This window comes from Cervus canadensis, chromosome 32, assembly GCF_019320065.1.
Source record: "Cervus canadensis isolate Bull #8, Minnesota chromosome 32, ASM1932006v1, whole genome shotgun sequence".
Classification (NCBI taxonomy): Eukaryota; Metazoa; Chordata; class Mammalia; order Artiodactyla; family Cervidae; genus Cervus; species Cervus canadensis.
Genome location: NC_057417.1, coordinates 27,051,539 through 27,073,729, shown reverse-complemented (window position 1 = coordinate 27,073,729; position 22,191 = coordinate 27,051,539). Strand labels below are relative to the sequence as shown.

General features: G+C 51.9%; 2 protein-coding genes across 2 annotated transcripts; one reads left to right on the top strand and one right to left on the bottom strand.

The window, feature by feature from the left end:
• Positions 1 to 1,127: 1,127 nt before the first annotated feature.
• On the bottom strand, positions 1,128 to 2,158 carry LOC122433568 (cytochrome c oxidase subunit NDUFA4-like). Its single transcript, XM_043456607.1, has 2 exons — positions 2,001 to 2,158; positions 1,128 to 1,212 (listed from the first exon to the last, which is right to left on the bottom strand). The coding sequence occupies exons 1-2, from the start codon at positions 2,156 to 2,158 to the stop codon at positions 1,128 to 1,130; spliced, it is 243 nt and encodes an 80-aa protein (XP_043312542.1).
• Positions 2,159 to 15,419: 13,261 nt separating this feature from the next.
• TMEM270 (transmembrane protein 270) lies at positions 15,420 to 17,109 on the top strand. Its single transcript, XM_043456562.1, has 3 exons — positions 15,420 to 15,519; positions 16,177 to 16,596; positions 16,799 to 17,109. The coding sequence occupies exons 1-3, from the start codon at positions 15,448 to 15,450 to the stop codon at positions 17,093 to 17,095; spliced, it is 789 nt and encodes a 262-aa protein (XP_043312497.1). The 5' UTR covers positions 15,420 to 15,447; the 3' UTR covers positions 17,096 to 17,109.
• The last annotated feature ends 5,082 nt before the right edge of the window (positions 17,110 to 22,191 follow it).

The window sequence follows — 22,191 nt, the reverse complement described above, 5'->3', positions numbered from 1 at the left end:
AGAGATGAGTCAGACGTAGCCCCCACTCTGCCCTGTTCTGGTGGTCGGTGGTGAGGGTGGGGTGTCCTCTCCTGTCCCGGATCTGCTCACCCACCCCCTGCATGTCCAGGACTACTTTTGACTGGGGGTGGATGGGCACTATGATGGAATGTCATTGTCATTGACCCTTCACGTAAGGTGGATGGCTCCAATAAAGGCAGTTTGGTTGGACCACCAGAGGGTGGCTTTGGGTTGTTCTAGGAGAAGCCCTGGTTGGGGGGGAGGGTCCCTGGTGGGGGCTGTTTGTCCCATCTGCCCTTGTAGCCCCTCAGTGGTGTCCTGCACAGTTTGTGGGTGCCTGTATCTAAGACTCCTGCTGGAACAAGAGACCTGCCATGTGAGACACTGTAGGGGGCGGAGCTGGTGGTCTCTGGACACCACTCTGCTCCTCCCCACCCAGGCATGGACCCCAGGCCTTACGGACTTCTCTCCCCATAACCCACTCTATTCCTTCCCCTGTTTAGCCTCGGGCGGGGAGGCCTTTTCTCTGACAACACATTTTTGTCTCCTTTGATCGTTCCATCTCAAGTTTCTAGAGCCTTTGCCCAAAACGATCTTTCCCGGGGCCATGGACACCACTGGAGAAAAGGGTCAGGTAACAGAAAAACAGTTTGGGGGTGAGGAGGGGGTAGTAATGATCTCTGGTGGCCTCAGCCCGTAGCGGCTTGAGGCAGGGTTTCTGGTTCCTAGCCAGAGACTGAAATCCCGCGGTGGCAGTGAGAGCGCTGAATCCTGGCTTGGTGGCCAGGTGGTCATGACAACGCCCATCAGATGTGTAGAAACGAATTTCCACATAGAAATGGAAAGTAGTGAAGCAACTAAAGTGTTTATTAGGAGGAGAAAGGGTGCGTGTGGATAGACACACGGGTGTTAATCAGAGAGTTGGGCCCTCATGGTAGTTTGACTCACTTTCTTTTTTTTTTTTTTTTTTTAAAGTTTCAGACTATCTATTAATCAGTGTAAACCACATCACAGTACACCAACATGATTTCATGCATTTAGAGGGGAAATATTTCCTGGTTAAGTGGAAAATTGTGCGGATGGCTCCTGGAAGACCTTCATTCTGAGCAGCTTTATAGTGAAACATTTCATTTAGAAGTCTTCTTCAGTTTGCTATAATCCGCATTCACAGAGTGGGACTTGTACTGACCATCAGAACCCAGTCTGTTCCAGTTGTTCAGGTGCTCAGTCATGTCCGACTCTTTGTGACCCCATGAACTGCAGCTCACCAGGCTTCCCTGTCCTTCACCAACTCCTGGAGTTTGCACAAACTCATGTCTACTGAGTCGGAGATGCCATCCAACCATCTCATCCTCTGTTGTCCCCTTCTCCTCCTGCCCTCAATCTCTCCCAGCATCAGAGTTGGTCCAATGAGTCGGTTCTTCGCATCAGGCGGCCAAAGTATTGAAGCTTCAGCTTCAGCATCAGTCCTTCCAATGAATATTCAGGGTTGATTTCCTTTAGGATGAACTGATTTGATCTCCTTGCTGACCAAGGGACTCTCAAGAGTCTTCTCCAACACCACAGTTTGAAAGCATTAATTCTTCAGCGCTCAGCCTTCTTTGGGCTTCCCTAAGAGCTTAGTTGGTAAAGAATCCGCCTGAAATGCAGGTTCAATTCCTGGGTTGGGAAGATCCACTGGAGAAGGGATAGGCTACTCACTCCAGTATTCTTGGGCTTGCCTTGTGGCTCAGCTGGTAAAGAATCTGCCTGCAATGCGGGAAACCTGGGTTTGATCCATGGGTTGGGAAGACTCCCTGGAGAAGAGAACGGATACCCACTCCAGTATTCTGGCCTGGAGAATTCTATGGACTCTATAATTCATGGGTTCGCAAAGAGTCGGATACGACTGAGCAACTTTCACTTCAGCCTTCTTTATGGTCCAACTCCCAACATGTGTACATCACTACTGGAAAAACCATAGCTTTGACTAGACGGACCAGGGTTCCAGTTTGTTTTAGGTTTCTGGATTATTCTTCCTGTCCCAACTGACATCAGGATTGAACAAGGCCAGGTGCAAGACATACAGTGATGCTGCAGTACCTCCTGCTCCAATAAATATGAAGAAGGGGATCAAGCTAGGATGCTTCTTGGCCTGACCAACGATCTGGCAGAGCATGGTTGCGAAAGAGGCCTCGAGTCCAAACGGAGAAAAAAATCTAACCCGCAAGGCCAGGGATTAAAGTTTCTACCTGAATCATTTTTTTTTAAAAAAAATTTTTAATTGGAAGATAATTGCCTTACAGTATTATGTTGGTTTCAACATCAACATGAATCAAACATAGGTTCACCCATGTCCCCTCCCGCATGAACCTCCCATCTCTCTCCCCATCCCACCCCTCTAGGCTGGGACTGAGCCCTGGGCCCTGGTTTGAGTTCCCTGAGTCATCCAGCAAATTCTCCCTGGCTCTCTATTTTACGTATGGTAATGTGTGTTTCCATGGCACCGTCTCCATACATCCCACCCTCTCCTCCCTGCCCCCCAGCTGTGTCCCTAAGCCTGTTCTTTATGTCCGTGTGTCCATTACTGCTCTGCCGACTGGTTCATCCGTCCCATCTTTCTAGATTCCATACATATGCGCTAGTATACGATATTTGTCTTTCTCTTCCTGATTTACTTCACTCTGTATAAAGGCTCTAGGTTCATCCACCTCATTAGGACTGACTCAAATTCCGCCTGAATCACTTTCTGGGGGCGCGGGGGCGGGGGCGGCGTTTCTTCTGGGTTTCCCTTGGCAGATCATTTTGCTTTGCCAGGTTCTGAGGCTGTATTTGGTGTATATCTCAGGGTCCTTCCATCTGTGCATGCACATCTCTTAGTCAAGATGGATTCTAGCAAAAAAGAGCCTTACGGGTAGGTTGACATCGCTTACTATGAAGTGGTGCCCCCTCCCTTTTTGACCTTCAAGGAGCCTTTCTGAGCATGTGTAGTTAGGAAGGTCTCCTTGACCTCGAGAATGAGAAATATGTGGTCTCTGTGTCTTATCTGGGCAAGGCTCGGCTCTTCTCTGGCTCCTGCTATCTTGGATCATCTGTCCGCAGGGCATGGCTGACCAGCCTGGGGTCCACAGAGCTTCTGCCTCAGTAATAGCAGCTGCTCATCTTTCAAAGCTATCCTTGGATCTCAGATGTACAAGCCACAGGTCGGGGGTTGCTGGTGGAGCAGGAGAGAGGCAAGAGTCATCTGTAGCTAGAGGGAGTGGACCAGGGTGAGGGCATGATGAAGCAAGACCTGGAGATGAGCTCTAGGGGGAAAGGCACTACTTTTCGGGGGGGTCAGGCATGTGAGGCTGGGTGTGCGCATGCGTGATGCGTGAACATATGGAGGTCAGCTGGGACGGTACTTTTTTTTTGCTTTCTCATCAATTTTATTGGTAAAATTCACACACCGCCAGTTGGATGGTTTCTAGTCTATTCAAATCTACATACGCATCAGCACAGTTAACTTAAGACCAAGCTCACCATCCAAACAGAAGCCCCAACCCTGCCAGCAGTCAATCCCCAACTCCAGCTGGGATGTTTCTGAATGCAACTGTCAAAACCACAAACCCGCGGGAGGTGGCCTAAGCAGTAGTTTGCTCTTTCCTCTGACAGGAAGTCCAGTGGTTAGCAAAAGCAAAGCACAGCTGATTTCTCCCAGGACTCAAAGTCCATCCTCTGGTTTGCTGGTTTGTCCTACGCCTATCCCAGAGGAGCCCCTTCTGGTCCCAAGACGGTGACAGCAGCTCAGGCAGTCCTGTGGCCTCACAGACAAAACCCCAAGGTGGGCTGCAGATGGCCTCGTCTCCTGGTCTCTCTCTTGTCCTTTGGGGGAAGATGTTTTCCCAGAAACCCCAGAGACCGGGAAAGCAAGGTCTGGTACTTCCAGGTTGGGGTGTGGGAGGCAAGCAGAGTCTCCAGGGGGGAGGAAGGGGGAACGGCTGCTGGTCCAAGCTGCAGGGCCCCCTCCTTGATGTGGGAGCATTTGTGGGTGGAGCAGTTGCCACGTGCAGAACCCAGGCCCAGGTGAGCGCAGTTACCAGGCTGCTGACTTGGTTTCTAACCTTGAATGAGCTGCAGGGAGTTACAGCTTCAGATCAGATCTGCATTTGACAAAGATGGTGAGAGTGGGGACTTCGCTGGTGGTCCAGTGGCGAAGACTCTGTGCTCCCAAGGCAGGAGTCCCCGGGTTTGATCCCTGGTCAGGGAACTAGATCCTACATGCCCAAGCCGAAACTACGAGTTCCCATGCAGCAAGTAAAGATCTTGCATGCCTCAACTAAGACCTGGTTCAGTCAAAAATAAAGATAGTGAGAGTGGACCTGGTGACTGCAAGGTCCCAGGCTGTTGCTATTATTTACGCAAGAGCTGGAATCTGAGCAGCATCAGGGGCTGCCGTGGGGATTATAGGTTGTGGAGCTTGGAGAATGAGGGGAGAGGAACATTCCTTCTCTGGGGCGTTCTCCTTCCCGAGAAGCTGCTTCTTCCGGTCTCCTTTCCTGCCTCCTCCTCCTCTCCCCTCATCCACCTGTAATAGGGCTTGTCCTGGGCCCTCTTTCTCCTCCATCAACACCCACATCCTAGGTGGTCTCTCTCATCCAGTCTCGTGGGTTTAAATGCTATTTATACACCATGCGTGCTAAGTCTCCTCAGTTGTTTTCTAACTATTTAGGACCTCATGGACTGTAGCCTGCCAGGCGCCTCTGTCCACAGAGTTCTCCAAGCAGGAATATTGGAGGGGGTTGCCGTGCCCTCCTCCAGGGGATCTTCCTGACCCCGGGATCGAACCCGCAGCTCTTGTGTCTCCTGCACTGGCGGGCGGGTTCTTTACCACTAGCACCACCTGGAAAGGCCCCAGTGACTCTCAAACGGGTGACTGGCTCTGATTCTTCCCTGAACTCTGGCCTTGTGTGCCGGACATCTCCCCTGGGAGGCCACGGGCCTCTCCTGGGCCTCCTCCTCCCAAGCCCCTCCCATCTTCACAGACGCCGGAACCACTAGGCATGCAAAGACTCAGCCCAAATTTTCTCTCATCCCACATTCTGTCTGTGGGCAAATCCTGTGTCTGTTCCCTGCCTCCCCGGCCCCTCCCACCTTCCCCAGGCCCCTTTGGCGACCTCTAAACTGGCCTCCCTGCCGCCCCGTTGTCCCCATACCCAGTCCGCTTCCTTCACAGCAGCCAGAGGTCATATTATCATTTTTAACTTCTTATGGGAAATTTCAAACACAGACAAAAGGAGAGATTAAGACAATAACCTCTGTGTTTACCACTCAGTTTCAATCGTTAATAAAATATGCCCAACCAGAATGATGTCTTTACAGTATAAGTTTGGTGAATTTCCCCTCTTGCTTAACCTCAAATCAGATTCCTTACCAACCTCATCTTTAACCTTTTTCTTCCTCACTCTGGCATCCTGGCCTCTGCTGATCCTGAAACATGGTACAGTGACCTCAGGGCCTTTGCATTGCTGTGTGTGTTGTTTTTTTTCTTTGGCCTGGATCACTCTTCTTTCAGATCTTTGCTCGCCTGGCTTGTTCTCAATCTCAAGGTATCCACCATTTGGAGTGCACAAATTTTAGCACTTTGTCATTATGACTTCTGAATATTTGAAAATAGAAAAAGAAGGATGCATTGCAGGTGAAGCTGAAGTTCTCTCTGAGTCTCACCCTCCTCCATCTGCTGCTCTAAGGAACCAGCTACCATCATGAATGGGCAGGGACCTTCTATGTCTTTTTTTGGCCAGAACATGCAGCATGTGGGATCCTGGTTCCCTGACCAGGGATTGAACCTCAGCTCTGTGCTTCCAAGGCCTTAGAAGCATGGAGCTTAGCCCCTGGACCACCAGGGAAGTCCCTAGGTCTTGTTTTTTTTAAAAAATATTTTCACTATACTTGTGTCCAGAATGGCACATAATACTGCTTAATGGGTTTGAAAAAAATTATACACACGCTATCATTTCACAGCTGTTACTCTGTAACTTTCCCCTCTCACGTGACACTATGTTTTTCAGACCTGTCCATGCTGACGCATATAGATCATTCATTTTAACCGCTGCTTAGTCATCCCTGAGCCCGATATACCCAGTATATTTATTCATTTTCCTAGTGATGGAAAAAATGCTGCCACACGCAGTCTCACACATGTTTTTTCATTCACAGATGAATGCTTCTGGAAGGCGTGCCTTTCAGGCTGGGGTGTGCAACTCTTGAGGGGGTGGTAAAAACAATCCAATCGGTTGTGAAATAGGCTGGAGAGAAAACAAAGGTGCAGTAAGGGTAATTACTGTTTTGGTAACTTCGCATTTCAGTTTCCCATGTCTGAGTAATGGGTGGTTTTGTACAGGACCCTTCTCACCACTCTTGGTGTCTGAAAAACCAGCAGAGAACTGTGGGGTCAGAGATGGGCAGGGTCCGATGCTCTGGTAGCCCCATGAACTCACCCATGCTTGGTGTAGCATTAGACTTTCTTTGTTTTTGCAAATGAGTTATGAGATAGTATTTATTGTGGTCTTAATTTTGCATTTCCCTCATTAACGAAGTCAAACATCTTTTCCTACATTCTTGGCTCTTTGATTTTTTTTTCCTCCTGTGACTTGCCTTTGCCTAGGTGTTCTACTGAGTCACTTGATTTTATCTTACTGATGTGTAGGCGTTCCTTAGATATTCTGTGTATTCTGACTACTTGTCCTTGGACTGTTTCATGGGTTGCACACATTTCTTCCAGGCTGTCACTACCTTTTGGCTTTGCTCCAGCTCTCTCTACACCAGATCCAGCAACAACAAGTTTATCAGTGACTTGGGCCAAGGCAGTGGCCAGGGCAGTGGGGGAGGCATGGGCAGAAGCTGTATGTCCAGCCTGGTGGCTGCATAACTTCTTTCAAAATATGGCTTAAATGATCAAGTGAAGGGGCAGTGAGGAACATTTTTCTTTCTTTTAATAAAAATTGTATTTTTATTCTTTTTTTTTCTTTTTGCTGCATCGCACGGCTTGCAGGATCTCAGTTCACCAGGGACTGAACCCCGGGCCATGGCAGAGAAAGTACCCAGTCCTAACCACTAGGCCACCAGGGAACTCCCTAAATTGTATACACTTAATGTTTACAGTTTGATGTTTTGGTATACATATACATTGTGAAACGATCGCCACAATCCAGCTAAACAACATTTCTGTCACCTCTACAGTTAGCGTGTGTTGAGAAGATGTAATTAAACCTAGCCCCTTAGCAAGTTTCAAGTACGCAATGCAGCATTGTCAGCTGTCATCTCCATGCTGCTGGTTAGATCTTTAAACCTTACTCATCTTGTATTGCTGAGACTTTGTACCCTTTGATACTGGAGTGGGTTGTCACTTCCTCCAACCCCAGCCTCTGGTCACCATCTTTGTACTTTATGTTTCAGCTTTGTTAGAATTCAGCTTTTTAGATTCTACATGAACTGAGGTCATGCGGTACCTCTCTTTCTGTGTCTTGCTTATTTCTCTTAGAGAAGTGTCCTCCGGCCCCATCCATGTGGTCGCATCTCACATGTGGGATTGTAAATTAGCACAGCCATTCTGGAACACAGGATGGAGGTTCCTCAGAAAATTAAACTTAGAACTCCCTCAGGGTCCAGCAGCAGTCCCACTTCTGGGTACGGCTGCAAAGGAATTGGAATCAGGGTTGTGAAGAGACCCATCTACACTCCCAAGTTCACTGCAGTGTTACTCACAGTAGAAATGGAAACACCCTAACACTCATCCTTTGACGAGTGTGTTTAGTCGCTCCAGTCGTGTCTGACCCTTTCCCACCCTGTGGACTGGAGCCCGCCAGGCTCCTCTATCCATGGGATTTTCCCAGCAAGAAGACTGGAGTGCGTTGTCGTGCCCTCCTCCAGGGAATCTTCCTGACCCAGGAAACAGACCCACGTCTCCCCTGTCCGCTGCATTGGCCGGGGGGTTCTTTACCACTAAGTCACCTGGGAAGCCCCCTTTTGATGGACAGAAGGAGCAAGTCGGGAGGGGAGTTGCTGAAGAAGGCTAGGGAGTGGGTGGGTGGGGGAAGATGCCAGAGAGAAGTCTAGGAGAGCTGGCAGAAAACAAGAGTGGGAAACATATTGGTTCTGCATAAATTGATTAATAAATGAATGGGTGAAAATTATATTTTCCATTGTTGTTTTTTTGTACCATGCAGTGTGACTTTACAATCTGTTGTAGGCGTTGATGTGCTTTTTTTCCCCATTTATCCAAACTTTTTTTGGGGGGGTGGTGATGAATGTTTTTCAATAATGGGATGGTTTTACAACTTCATATCCTTTTAAAGAACACTTTTTAAAGCATTTTCATTCATGCTTGTCTGCAATAAGGTTTTTGCATTAATTTTAAAGTAGCAATGACCCTTTTCAATATGGTCGTTTTCTTTTTTAAAAATTTTACAATCTAGTCTTGGGCTCCAAGTGAATTGCTTGAAAGTGGTTTGATTGCAGTGAATATTTCCACATATTGGTTTACAAATTAACAAAATGTGTGCCCTCAGGGGGGGATTTCTTTGTAGAAATTTGTACATATTTGAAAGCAATATGTAGTTTGTTTTTTTAAAATATCCTTGCATTCCTTCTCACCAGTGGACGCTGACTTCACTCACTCATGAGCTCCCAAGCATTGGTGCGTGGCCAGGTACTGGGCAAAGCATTTCACAGACATTATTTCATCAGCTCCTCCCCAGGGCCTCAACTGGCAGATTCTATATATAAACTATGTACCAGCTTTACAGATAAAGAGACCTGGGGCGGGAGCTTAGATTTATGATTAAGTGGTAGAGGTCAGTTCAGTTGCAAGTCTGTCTTCTGATTCCAAAAACCTTTTCCCTTAGTCAGGATAGGTTCTTCAGCTTTCATCAGTTTTTAATGATCATTTTTGCATTTTCAGTCAAGCCATCCTTAGAAAGTTAAAAAAAAAAAAGCAAGTCACAGTAAGTTTGAAGGCATATTTATCAATTTTGCGTTCTTCTAAGGGGGAAAAAAATGAAGATTTGAAATAAAGTGAGGTTTTCATGTTGGAACGAGGAAGAAAGACTATTCGTCCCCAACATTTCTCAACGGTTTCGCCTCCAGCAACTCAGGCAGGATGGGACCTGCACAGGGCGAGCTCCTCGGGATGACGTAAGGTTGTTGTCGCGGGCTGAGAAGGGACAAAATCAGCCACAGAAAACTTGCCATCAATTTGCGCGGCGCGCTCAGGTGTGTTGGGCCCCTGCGCCCCAGGTGTTTGCTGCCCCCTTGCGGTCATGCTGCCGTCCTGCACCCTCAGGGAGAGCACCTGGGAGCCCTTGGGACTGGGAGGTGACGCTTCCTGCCTCTCTAGGCCTGAGTCCTGGGCTGAGGAGGCGACTCTCTATGGAGGGGGATCAGGCCCTGGGAATGGCGCCCCCTGGCGTTTGACAATGCAGCGGTCACTAATAGTTGCCTTATCCCACGGTCCTTCCTGTGAGGAAGGGGAGATGTGTCTAACATCACTTAGCACAATAGTGCATGCATGACCTTGAACCTGGCTGTTAGGAGGGGAAGAGAAAGGAGTGGAGGGCTCCCTGCTGGAGGATCCAAGGCGGGGCGGGGGCGGGCTTCTGCAGCAGCTTCTCTGCTCTCATTCCTGCCTGGCAAGTGGGGATCTCTGAGGCCATTCATTTATTCATTCAACAAATATTGGGTTGGCCAAAAACTTGGTTTGGGTTTTCCTGTAGCGTGTGCGTGCATGCGTGATCAGTCGACCCTTCCCAACCCCATGGTCTGTAGCTCACCAGGCTCCTCTGTCCACGGGATCCTCCAGGCAAGATTACTGGAGTGGGTTGCCATTTCCTTCTCCAGGTGATCTTCCCGACTCAGGGATCAAATCCATGGTTCCCACATTGGTAGGTGGGTTCTTAACCACAGAACCGTCAGGGAAGCCCACATTTGAAGATCTAATTGACTTTATTCAACAACTCATGAGTAGGGTAGCATCCCATCAAGCAATCAGAAAGATGCTCTGAGGAGCTGTACCAAATGGAAGGTTTTTGTAGACAGAAGGGGGCTGGACATGGTAGTACACACAGTGGACGAGTTCACTTCAGTCGCTCAGTCGTATCCGACTCCTTGTGACCCCATGGACTGCAGCATGACAGGCTTCCCTGTCCATCACCAACTCCCAGAGCTTACCCAAACTCATGTCTATCGAGTCGGTGATGCCATCCAACCATCTCATCCTCTCTTGTCCCCTTCTCCTCCTGCCTTCAACCTTGCCCAGCATCAGGGTCTTTTCCAATGAGGCAGCTCTTTGCATCAGGTGGCCAAAGTATTGGAACTTCAGCTTCAACATCAGTCCTTCCAATGAATATTCAGGGTTGATTTCCTTTAGGATGGACTGGTTTGATCTCCTTGCAGTCCAAGGGACTAGTGGGACAGGGTCATCTTCCCTTAGGGGAAGTCAGGGAGTCGTAGGCAGATTACCTTACTAGTGCTCACCAAGTAATTCCAGACGGATTGGTGTAAAACACCACTCTTGAGAAAGGCTGAAATTATAATCATTGTTGGGTTTTAGTTGCTAAGTCATGTCCGACTCTTTGTGATCCCATGGACTGCAGCACTCCAGGCTCCTCCGTCTTCCACTATCTCCTGGAGTTTGCTTAAATTCATGTCCATTGGGTCAGTGATGCCATCAGGTTAGGTAGTAAGTCTTGGTGGCGCTTAGCACAAGTGACTCCATTTTGGGCCTGTTGTTTCTTTTCAACAACTCCATCTTGATCAAACTCTCAGCATAACTGAGAAATGTGGTCAAAATTCAAGGCATCAGCACCACTCACCTACTGCTCTGGAGTTCTCACCGCTTTTGCTGCTGATGCTGTTTTGTTGCTGAATCTGTGTGCTAGTCACAGTTCATGGCTCCAGGCTCATCATTTTTCAATCATTTGCTTTGTCTCTCTTCTGAGGTCAGGTCTTAAGGAGATTTGCTTGGTGATTAGAGGCTGTGAATATGCATTTAAAGCTTTGGAGACAATGTGCAATGTACCAGGGATATTATTTTAACTACAAGCGGGATAATTCCCAGTGTTAAGAGTGCACTTGGGAGCCGTGGGTCTCCAAGACCCAAACCAGTCAAGACCAAATTAATCAAAGGAAGACCCCATTGAAGGACTCGCCCTTTAAAAGCCAATGGTTTGCTCAGGGATCTTATGTAATTGAGTTTTGGCTTCCCCAGAAGCATTAACTCTAGGTCTGTTAGGTGATGCTGGTCATAGAACAGCTCAGCTAAAAGATAATGCTGTTATCGAGAACAACTTTGGCCAGAGAGTCTAAGGATCTTTGCTGGGTAGCCAGTGTCTTAGAAACAGAATCTGCAATGTTTTAAGAGTTAAGGAGAGGTTTCTGATTGCACTTCCACTGTATTTACTCCTAAGCCAGGGTTCCTTGGTGCTTCCCTGATGGCTTAGCAGGTAAAGAATCTGTCTGCAATGCCAAGACACAGGAGGCATGGGTTCAATCCCTGGGTCAGGAAGATCCCTTGGAGAAGGAAATGCCAACCTTTTCCAGTATTCTTGCATGAAAAAAATCTGATGGACAGAGGAGCCTGGTGGGCTAGAGTTCAAAGGGTTACAAAGAGTTGGACACAACTGAGCAACTAAACACTGCCCCGCCACCACACACAAGGGTCATTCCAGATTTTTAGTGCATATGGGGGAAGAAACTTCTAGCCTGAAATAAAAAATTGTTCTAAATTCCAGAGCTTAACCCCCCAAGCAATGGCCTGAGAAATATGAGTGATGCCGTTATCTTTCCAGGACAATGCCAGGGTAAAGGCGAGGGGAAAGAGAGAGTTTCATGTTTGGGGTTTTTTTTGACCAAGCTCTGTGGCATGCAGGATCTTAATTCCCCAACCAGGGATCACGCCTGAACCCCCTACCCTGGCAGCTCAGTCTTAACCACGGAACTGCCAGCGAAGTCCTGAGTTTCATGTAAAGTATAAAGTCTTGATCTGGTGTCTTGAGTGGAAGCAGTTTACTTTGATGTCTAACCACTTCTCTTCCTAATCAATTTGATTTGGACGTCCCCAGTGTTTTGCATAGGACCCACCGATTTTGCAGCTTTTTGGCTTCTGAGATTCCTATTAGCAGTTGTTTTTACTGGACCCTGTCCAGCTCAAGTTGGACCCAGTCCGACTCCAGCTGGTAACCACCAAGAATTCCCATGGAACTCTGGAGTGGGGGAAAAGCCTTGAACCAAAGACCTCAGCTAAGTGAAGATGGCAGCTTGATTCCAAATAAATGGGGAACTACAGTGGCTACTGCATTTCCTGATGTGGAATTTGGGGAAGGAGTTCAGAGAAATGGGAAACTGCAGACTAAATCACCAGCAATTCCCAACATGAAATCTGAGGACAGCATCAAAAACTGGGGTTTCCAAACAAAAGGGGAACTGACTAGAAAACCAATTAGACCGGGCGCGTGATGCAAAGAGAGCAGAGCTCACAACTGTGATGAACTTCCTCTGGCCTCAGAAGTGGTGAGAAAAGACAGTGCAGTCAAAAAGGGGTTTGCCGGCACCACGCCTGTCTTTCTCATTGTCCGTTGAACGCCATCAGAAGAAGGTCACCTTGGATCCCACCACTGCCACCAAATCTGTTAAAAGTCAAAATTCAATTGAGTGCGGGGAGGGAGATGGGAGGGAGTTTCAAAAGGGAGGGGATATATGTATACTTATGGCTGATCCATGTCGAGGTTTGACAGAAAACAGCAAAATTCTGTTAAGCAATTATCCTTCAATAAAAATAAATTAATAAAAAATTCAATTGAGTACACTTGATGATCGAATTGGCTTTATTCAATAATCTTGAACAGTCTGCATCCCTCCCAGCAGGTAGAGAGGCGCTCCAAGGAGCGGAACAGCAGTACAAAAGGGAGGCTTTTATAGGCAGGAGGAGGGTGGGACAAGGAAGTTAGAGGGTGAATTATTTCAAGTCAGGTCACCTTCTCTCAGGAAAGCAAAAACTCCAGATGAATTGGCTTGAAATTCCACTCCCGGGAGAGGTTGAAATTGCAATTAAGATAAATATTAAGAACTGGGCTTCTCTTGTGGCTCAGCTGGTAAAGAATCCGCCTGTAATGAGGGACACCTGGGTTCAATCCCTGGGTTGGGAAGATCCCCTGGAGAAGGGAAAGGCTACCCACTCCAGTATTCTGGCCTGGAGAATTCCCTGGACTGTATAGACCATGGGATTGCAAAGAGTTGGACGCTGAGAGACTTTCACTTGCTCACTCACTCACATTAAGTCCTGGTGGGGCTTAGCACAAGTGACTCCATGTTGGACCTGTTGTTTCTTTTTAACACATTATTGACTGGGGGATTTTTGTAGAAATTAATGCCTGTGGCTAGTGATTTGTTGTTGTTCAGTTGTTCAGTCATGTCCGACTCTTTGAGACTCCACGGACTGCAGCACACCAGGCTTCCCTGTCTTTCACCATCTCCTGGAGCTTGCTCAAACTCATTTCCATTGAGTTGGTGATGCCACCCATCTTGTCCTCTGTTGTCCCCTTCTCCTCCTGCCTTCAATCTTTCCCAGCATCAGGATCTTTTCCAGTGAGTCGACTCTTCCCATCAGGTGGCCAAAATATTGGAGCTTCAGCTTCAGCATCAGTCCTTCCAATGAATATTCAGGGCTGATTTCCTTTGATCCCCTTGCAGTCCAAGGGACTCTCAAGAGTCTTCTCCAGCCCCATAGTTTGAAAGCATCAATTCAAATGTGGGCATTTAAGTGTGGATGTTTATTATTACAAAATCAACTGATTTGATAAAGATAACCATCGTATTTTAAAATAACAATACAAATACAAGTTAAAATAACTGTAAACTGTGATTCTTTTTTTAAAATTAATTAATTAATTTGAGCTGAGTCTTAGTCGCAGCATGTGAGATCTTTCATTTTGACATGTGGAATCTAGTTCCCTGACTAGGGATTGAACCCAGGCGCCCTGCATTGTGGGCACAGAGTCTCAGCCCCTGAACCACCAGGGAAGTCCCACTGTGATTCTTTCGAATGCAAACTAATGGTCACCCAAAGAAGAAATAAACCCTCCTTGCATGCTCAGTCGCTCAGGTGTGCCTGGCTCTTTGCGACCCCATGGACTGCAGCCGGCCAGGCTCCTCTGTCTGTGGGGTTTTTCAGGCAAGAACACTGGAGAGGGTTGCCATTTCCTTCTCCAGAAGGGCACTTTATGCTCCACCCAGACGGAATTGTTGGAATCATGCTATTCCTTCTACCCATACCACCCTTCACCCTTCCTCCTCCGGAAAACTCCCACCCATCCTTCAAAACTTAGCTCAAGGAGGCCTTTTTGAACCCCAGCTTCCCCTCAGGGCTATGATGTTGGGGGACTGTAGAATGTGGTGGGGAAGGGGTAAGAGCAGCGGACGGAGCCGAGGGACTTTGCACCCTCCTCGAAGTGGACCCCAGCTGTCGCCCCGGGAGAGGAGACAAATGGGCGAACGGGACCCGTCCTGGGCAGGGGTCACCTCTGACCTTCCAGGGACTCTTTACGGCGAGTTGTAACCTGCACAAGGGTCGTCGCGGAGAAAGGGGGCGAGACAGCAATTGTGCCCTGCACTCACCGGCCACCAGAGGGCGCGCTTTTAAAAAATGTCTAAACGGCGTGAGAGCCTCATCCTTGCCGCATCTCGGGGCACCTGCTGGGACCCAGACAGAAAAGCATCGTAGGAAAGGCTGTGATCAAGGTTCTGGATTCTCCCAGAATTCTAAGACTTTGACTCTGATCCACGGCTTCTAGAAACCGCTCTTCCATGCAGTCTGTGGCCCCCGAGGGGTCTTGCTGAGCAAATTGCCCGCTTTCCCTCTCTGAATACCTCTCTCTAAGACCCTCTGAAGCCTTTTGTGGGCACATTTTCTCTCCCCTGCCCTCCTCTCAGAAGCCACTGACACACCACTCGATTGGAGAATAAAGGTTACAGCTGACTTCTCTGCTTTGAGACGGGACCAAACTTTTAGCAAAATGCAAGAAGGATGGATGGGGGTTAGGTAGGAGCTTTCAGATTCGGGCGGCTGAGGCTTCCATCTGCCTTCAAGCGTCCTGTCGCCCGCGGCCCTGGGGCGAAGATGTCTATCTCCCAGGTCTCTGGTCCTTCAGGGTTTGGAAGGATGTGGGAAGGTACAGCATCTTTGTTCTGCCTTGGCTGCCTGTGCCGGGCGGACCAGAAGTTGGTGGAGTTGATGTCCCCAGGAGCAGTCTCCCAGCAGGAAGGCGACAGGATGTGGAAGACAGTACCCCAGTTCTTGTGCAGCGATGGGGCAGGAGGCAGGGAAAGGGAAGACTTTCGTGGCAACTGGGTCCCCACGGTAACTTGGTCCCCACCCTGTGGTGTCTGTGAGGTCACCCTGCTTCTTCCTCCGGAGAAGGGAAAGGAGGGCCAGACATGGAGGCCATCCCTCCAGTCAGATCCAGCCTCTCGGGGACTCTGCTGGTGGTGGTGAAGCTGTCCGCACTGGTGAGGGGTGGGGGGGTTGGGGGTTGGGGGCCGGGGGGGCGAGGACCAAAGCTGCTGCTGGATGCTGCTGGTGAAACGAGGTGGCTGCCCCCCTCCTGGAGTAATCCCGTAGCTTTCAGAAGCCCCACCCTCAAGCCGCAGAGCCGCAGAATTTTCTCCAGAGGGTCACTCCCATGGGTTAAGCGTTGACCTTCCCACCAGTCTTTTTCAAATGTGACCTTAGTCTGGAGAGTGGTAAATAACCATTGAAACCTAAAGGAAAGGGAATTCCCTGGTTGTCCAGTGGTTAAGACTTTGTGCTTCCCCTGCAGGGGACATGGGTTCGATCCTTAGTCAGGGAACTAAGATCCTGCAAGTCACCTGGTGTGACCCAAAAAAAAAAAAAAAAGAGAGAGAGAGAGAAAAAAAAAAAAAAACCCAGTGGAAAGAAAACCAAATATAATATGAAACACCTACTAAAGCTCCCTCCTGAGGATGGAGTCCTTCCAAGTGGACAGATAAAGATCAATCTGGGGGTGGGGAAAACTGAGGCCTTGAGAAGGGGAGGGCCCTGCCCGGGATGGCCTCGCAGCCCCACATGCACCAGAAAGTCTGGGACAGGTGGGCCCCCGCGGCAAGTGAGTGGCAATGGGTGATGACGGTCTACTCTTCCTGTAGCTGGTCCAGAACCGGGCCCATCTCTACAATTTCCTGCTCCTCAAGATCTTCCTCTTCAACCACTGGCTGTCGGGGCTGACTCTGGAGGCCCAGGGGTCCCACCCACCCCCCAAGATCACCGGCTGCCCCATGGGCCGGGTTCTCCGGGCCGGGCTGACACTGCTAGAGGTCCCTGTGTGCCTGGCGCTGCGGGTGCCCAGGCTGGTGTGGGCAGGCCTGCTGGGCTGTGCCCGCGCCTTGGGCCTGGCCCCGAAGTGGCTGGGGGCCTGGGAGCAGCTGGGCCTGTCTGCGGCCACCTGGACGGACCTGTTCCTGTCGTGTCTGCATGGCCTGATGCTGGCTGCCTTGCTGCTGCTGCTGCTGGTCTGGAGACTGTACCGGAAAGCCCAGTGCTGCAGCCTGGGCCGGCTGCCCAGGAAGGTGGGTGAGGGCGGTGTGGCTGGGCCGGGGGTAGGGGGGCAGACCTGGGACACTTGGCCTGGGCTGGGCTGGGCTGGGCTGGGGAGGGTAGACCTGGGACATCGGGCCTGGGCTGGGCTGGGGGGTCGTGGGGGTGGCCAGGCAGCGTGGCAAGTGAGCTCCGGACAGCCGCCTGCCCATCCACTTGCCCCACCGCCCCCAGGCTCTGCTGGAGAACCGCGTGGTGCGGAGGTCATTGGCGCTGCTGAAGAGTCTGTACTGGTGGGTGGAGAGCACGCTAGCGCTCACCTCCTGGCACCTGGCCTACCTCATCACCTGGACCACCTGCCTCGCCTCCCACCTGCTGCAGGCCGCCTTCGAGCACACAGCCCAGCTGGCCCAAGCCCAGGAGGCTGAGCCCCAGAAGGCCTTGGGACTCTCATCTGAGCCCCCACCCCCTGGGCCCCCAGCCCCCGAGGCCAGGCCAGTCCTGCCAGAGCCTGGAACTCCTGGAGAATAAATGTGTCCCCTGTGCCTCCCCTGTCTGGTCTGGCCTGGGGCCTCACTCTCAGCCCTTCTTCTGCACTGGGCTGGAGGGGTGTGCATGTGCACGTGTGTGTGTGTGTGTGCATGCACTCACGTGTGCATTTGTGTGGGTGCATGTGAAGTTTCGTCTTTCCCAGGTGACTCAGTGTTAAAGAATCTACCTGCCAAAGCAGGAGACATGGGTTTGATCCCTGGGTTGGGAAGATCTCCTGGAGGAGGAAATGCAAACCAATCCAGGGCTCTTGCCTGGGAAATCCCATGGACAGAGGGGCCGGGCAGGGTACAGTCCATGGGGTCACAAGAAGTCGGACAGGACTTGGTGACTAAACCATATGTGCCCCAGGGCTTCCTCTAGAAAGGAAACCACCTGCTGTGAGCGCCTGGTATGTGCCAGGTAACCCTCTCAGACATCTGATAAGGAAAAACAAAATGAAAAAACTATAGCCCACCGGGCTCCTCTGTATATGGAATTCTCTAGGCAAGCATACTGGAGAGGGTTGCCATTGCCTACTCAGGGGATCTTCCCGACTCAAGGATCGAACCCAGGACTCCTGCATTGCAGGCAGATTCTTTACCATCTAAGCTACCAAGGAAGCCCCTTCAGTGGCTTTATACACATAGTTTTGTTTAAATCACTTACCAGCGCAGACATCCAGATGAGATTGAGCCTAGAAGCTTGAACATTCATTCCCTCAGTCCCAGAATAAGTCAGAGCAAGAACCAGCACTGGACCCTAGTTTTTTTTGTTTGTTTGTTTCCTAGAACCCCTCACTTCATCTGGGTCCATGCGCCTGCTTCCTGAGACTGTTGATGCCCAAGGTTTTTAGGGACGATGGGTAGTTAGAGACTCTGGCCTCTGGGGGGTGCCAGGGCCTCACATTTCAGAGATTTAGAAAATTCCTTTCAGAAAGTAGTTATTCCTGAGCCAGTCTGCAGCTGGCCAGTGCATCCGTTTATACACTTGGTCACTCATTTCCCCACTCATCCATCCATCTGTCCACTCACCCACCTGTCTGTCTCTCAGCCTGTCTACCTGTCCATCAACCCCGCCTGCCTGCCTGCCTGCTAAGCCGCTTCAGTCGTGTCCGACCCTTTGCAACCCCATGGACTGTGGCTCCCCAGGCTCCTCTGTCCACGGGATTCTCCAGGCAAAAATACTAGAGTGGGTTGCCATGCCTTCCTCCAGGGGCTCTTCCTGACCCAGGGATCAAACCTGCATCTCTTACATCCCCTGCATGGGCAGGGTGAGTTCTTTAGCACAGCGCCACCTGGGAAGCCTGTCCACCCAACCCCACACCCACAAATACAACCACAGATCCATCTCCTCCAGGGAGAGGGAAACACCCAGTATCTCGGCCCTTGGCCCCAGCTGCCCAGGTCCTGCTCAAGGGCTGCGGATGCCATGGAGGCATGCTCAGGCCGCAGCGGGTCAGATCCCCCATTCGCCACCCTTGGGGCAGTGCTTCTGTGAGAGGAGCAGAGCGATGGTTTCTTGGGAGTTAGCTATCGCTCTGTGCTCATTCCCAAGCCCGGGGGCGATGAGTGTGGGAAGACATTCCAGAGAGCTCTGCTCTCCTTTCCTCTCCTGCGTTCTGGCTCCTAGAGAAGTTAGGGCCAGATTCCTGCCCCGCCTCTCATAGAAAAACCTGCAGATGGCCCGGGGGTGGGTGTGGGGTGAACTTCCAGGCCCTTCTTCTGAGCCTGAGGAGCAGACTCGGCCTGCCCCTGGCCCGATGACTCTGAAGGGCTCCCATCTGGCCAACCAGGCAGAACACCTGTGAGGGGGGTCAGCACAGCTGGGATTCCGGAACTCGCACCCAGCGCGCAGGGAAAGCTGAGCGCAGAGGTGTGTGAGCTCGGCCCCCTGCTGAAGGTGGGGGCTGGGGTCGGGGAGGAGGCCCCAGAACTCGCCTGGGGGGCGGCCAGGGACCAAGATGGCACTGGATAGGGCTCTGACCATGGGCCTGGGGTGCTGGCAGGGAGGAAGCAGGTGGAGAGGGGCCTCAAAGACCAAGAAGGGAGGGGAGGTGGCCAGTACCTGCGCCAGCTGGGGAGAGAGGACCGGAGCCAGGATGGAGTTGGGAACGGGCTGGAGGCTGGGGCCAGTGGTGGGGCCCGTGGGCAGTGGATGGGGAGAGTTTTGTGCAGTGGGGGGAGATGAGGGTAGGGGCTATTTTTTTTCTTCTAAATTTTTTTTTTTTAATTACCACAAGTACAGAGATGTTGAGAATTCCCTGGTGGTCCAGTGGTTAAGACTCTATGCTTTCACTGCCAGGGCCCCGGGTTCAATCCCTGGTCAAGAAAGTAACATCCCACAAACCCCATAGTGTGGCCAAAAAAAAAAAAAAAAGGGACAGAGGTGTGAAGGTAAAAATGTTTCCTTGTCTCTGGTTCTAAACTTCAGAGAAAGAGAGTCAACTGTGTGTGGAATATCTTTCTAGTCGCAATATACATGCAAACCTGTGTGCACACACACAGAGCCCACCTACAGCCACTGATGGGGTGCCATACTGACGTACTGATGGGAATCCATTCACATTATACGTGTTGCTGGGTGTCCCCTCTGGGTCTCGGTTTCCAGGTCTATGCAGCGTCGGGTGACTGGGTGATCCTGATGAAACAGCCAATGTTGGGGGGGGGTCCTCAATATCCTGGACACCCCAGCTGGGAGGAGGTCACCTGTATAGCTCTGATAGGTCCTTGCTTGCTTAGCTGCTCAGTCATGTCTGACTCTTCGCGACCCCATGGACTGTAGTCCGCCAGGCTCCTCTGTCTATGAGATTTCCCAGGCAGGAATACTGGAGTGGGTTGCCATTTCCTCCTCCAGAGGATTTTCCCAACCCAGGGATCGAACCCGCATCTCCTGCACTGCGGGCAGATTCTTTACCTGCCGAGCCATAGGTCCCTGGACATGAGCTGAGATCTGGCTCCATGAATGTAAGTGCTCCTGGGCCACCCAGGGACCCTGGTAACTCGGCGCTGGGGCTTGGGAGAAAGAGGAGGAAGGCGTGAAGATGCCCGTGGCTTTTCCTCGAAGGCGGTGAGAAGATCAGAGGCCCTGGGGTCAGACAGGCTGCAGTTTGAACCCTGGACTCACCCCCTCCCCTCTGCATGACCTCGGGCAAGTTCGTTAACCCCATGAGCCTCAGTCTCCCCACCTGTGAACAGGTACAGCCGTAGCCTCGGGCCTCACAGGGCTGCGCTGAGTCTGCACACACACTGTACCCCACCAGGCCTGGAGGGACGGTGCTGGGAAACCCCAATCTCTCTCTCTCTCTCTTGGGCCTGCGGCCTTCCCAGCGCCACGGGGGGCCTTGTTCTGAGGCCCGGAGGGCCGGTGGGCGGGTCTGTCTATCTCAGGCCTGAGAGTGTGGAGGGGCCCTGGCCTGCTGGAGGAAAAACAAGTTGGGGGGCGGTGGCGGTGGGGTGCGAACAGGGTGGGGGGAGCTGGCTGCAGGGCTGGCCAGCAGCTCCACGCAATCTGTCTGCTATGCAGTCCCGGGCCTGGCCTGTATTTATTTATGCTGAGCGTGTATTTATATCAGCCCCTTTCTCATTAATAGGGCAGGAAATGGCTGGAATTGTTACATACCTGGCGGCCCAGGGGTCCCACTCGGCCAAGACACACAGGGCCCTGGCCGCCCAGCCACGATTGTGAGGGGCCCCCTCCTCAGTCCCAGGCCTCCGTCCCTGGCCTTTCGTTGACCCTGCGTCCACCCCCACCCCCGACCCTTGCACGGAGCGCCCATCTAGGTCCTTGGGCTCCTAGTGACTCCCTGAGCCCACTGCCCTGGGAGTCGGGCTCCTTTTCAGGCTTCTCCTTGTCCCCAGGAGGGAGAGTGATGTTGGAAGGCTGTCAAGGTGCGTCTTCGAGGATGGGGGGCGATGTGTGTCGGTGCTGGGCAGGCCCCAGGCAGAACAATGAGAATATGAGAAACCAGGGTCCCCTGAGTTGGGGATGGGATGCTGGAGCCCCGGGGCAGGGGTCTGACCGGAGGAAGAAGTGATGGGACGCGAGAGGGCCCTTCCTGAGGCTTGGGAGTTGTCCCAGGACTCTGCGGCCCAGCGGGCAGAGCTACCTGTAGGCTTGGACAGACTGTGCCGCCCAAGGGGGTGTCCCCGTGCTTGCCACCCAAAGGAGGCCCAACGGGGTGGGGGCTCACCCGGGCCTTGCCTCCTGGGCTACCCTGGCTACAGGAGGCTTCCCTGCTCAGGGCGGGCAGCCCCCTCCCCGGCCCTCCATCTGCACGCATAATCAGGCCAGTGTCTCTCCCCCAGGCCCCAGCTCTTGGGCGTGGGCCCCAGGTGGGGCTGCTGGAGCAGAGAGGTGCGGCCCCCTGCCCAGAGCGCTCGCCTGACGCCCCGTTAGCGCCTCTCGCCACGGCCAGCTCTCCCCGCTCCGCCAGCCTCCCCGCTGACCGTCTCTGGGCTGCTTCACCAGGGCAGGGTTAGAAGGCATCTGCGGGGTGACCAGCAGCCGTCCAGGGCCGCTGTGCATGCCCACCCCGCTCTCCTCCGCTCGGGCCCAGAGGCCGCCTCTAGGCTGAGCTTCCCAGAAGCCAGTGCGGGCGGTGGGTCTGACCTCTAACCTCTACCCACTGGGGCCGCCATGCCTTCCTGGCTCAGAGGCCAGAGCCGGGGCCCCTGTGCAGACGCGAGGACTGAAGCTTAGAGGGCCTTTCCCAGGGCCCACCATTGGCCTCCGTCCTTGCCCTCTCAGCCCACTTGCAGGGTCTATGGGAAGGGGTGGGGAGGGGGCGGCTCTGGACATCGAGGAGGGGCTGCCGCAGGGGTCTCTGGGACTGACCTTCTCTGAGATGGGGAGCCCACACCCTGCACCGGAGCTGTGGGGAACCGCCCTGGCTGGTAAGGGGCCTGTGCCCAACTTGCATATGGTGGTGCCCAGGGAGAGGAGCGCCTCTTTCAGCTTGGTGGCTGAGTGCCTGGGGTTGGCCAGGGTCCTTTGCCGAACTGAGCCCTAACCCTGTCACCCCCTGGGGAGCAGCACCATCTGTGGCAGGAGGAGGCTGGAGGGCTGCGTCCTCTGAGTCTCCTAGGCCTGGACTGTGT

Excerpts from the sequence above, each read along its gene's own strand:
- LOC122433568 (XM_043456607.1), bottom strand. The coding sequence starts at position 2,158 with ATGCTCTGCCAGATCGTTGGTCAGGCCAAGAAGCATCCTAGCTTGATC. Across the intron at positions 1,213-2,000 it reads AGGAAGAATAATCCAGAAAC|CTGGAACAGACTGGGTTCTG; the intron begins CTAAAACAAACT and ends GCACCTGAACAA.
- TMEM270 (XM_043456562.1), top strand. The coding sequence starts at position 15,448 with ATGGAGGCCATCCCTCCAGTCAGATCCAGCCTCTCGGGGACTCTGCTG. Across the intron at positions 15,520-16,176 it reads TGGTGAAGCTGTCCGCACTG|CTGGTCCAGAACCGGGCCCA; the intron begins GTGAGGGGTGGG and ends CTCTTCCTGTAG. Across the intron at positions 16,597-16,798 it reads TGGGCCGGCTGCCCAGGAAG|GCTCTGCTGGAGAACCGCGT; the intron begins GTGGGTGAGGGC and ends CACCGCCCCCAG.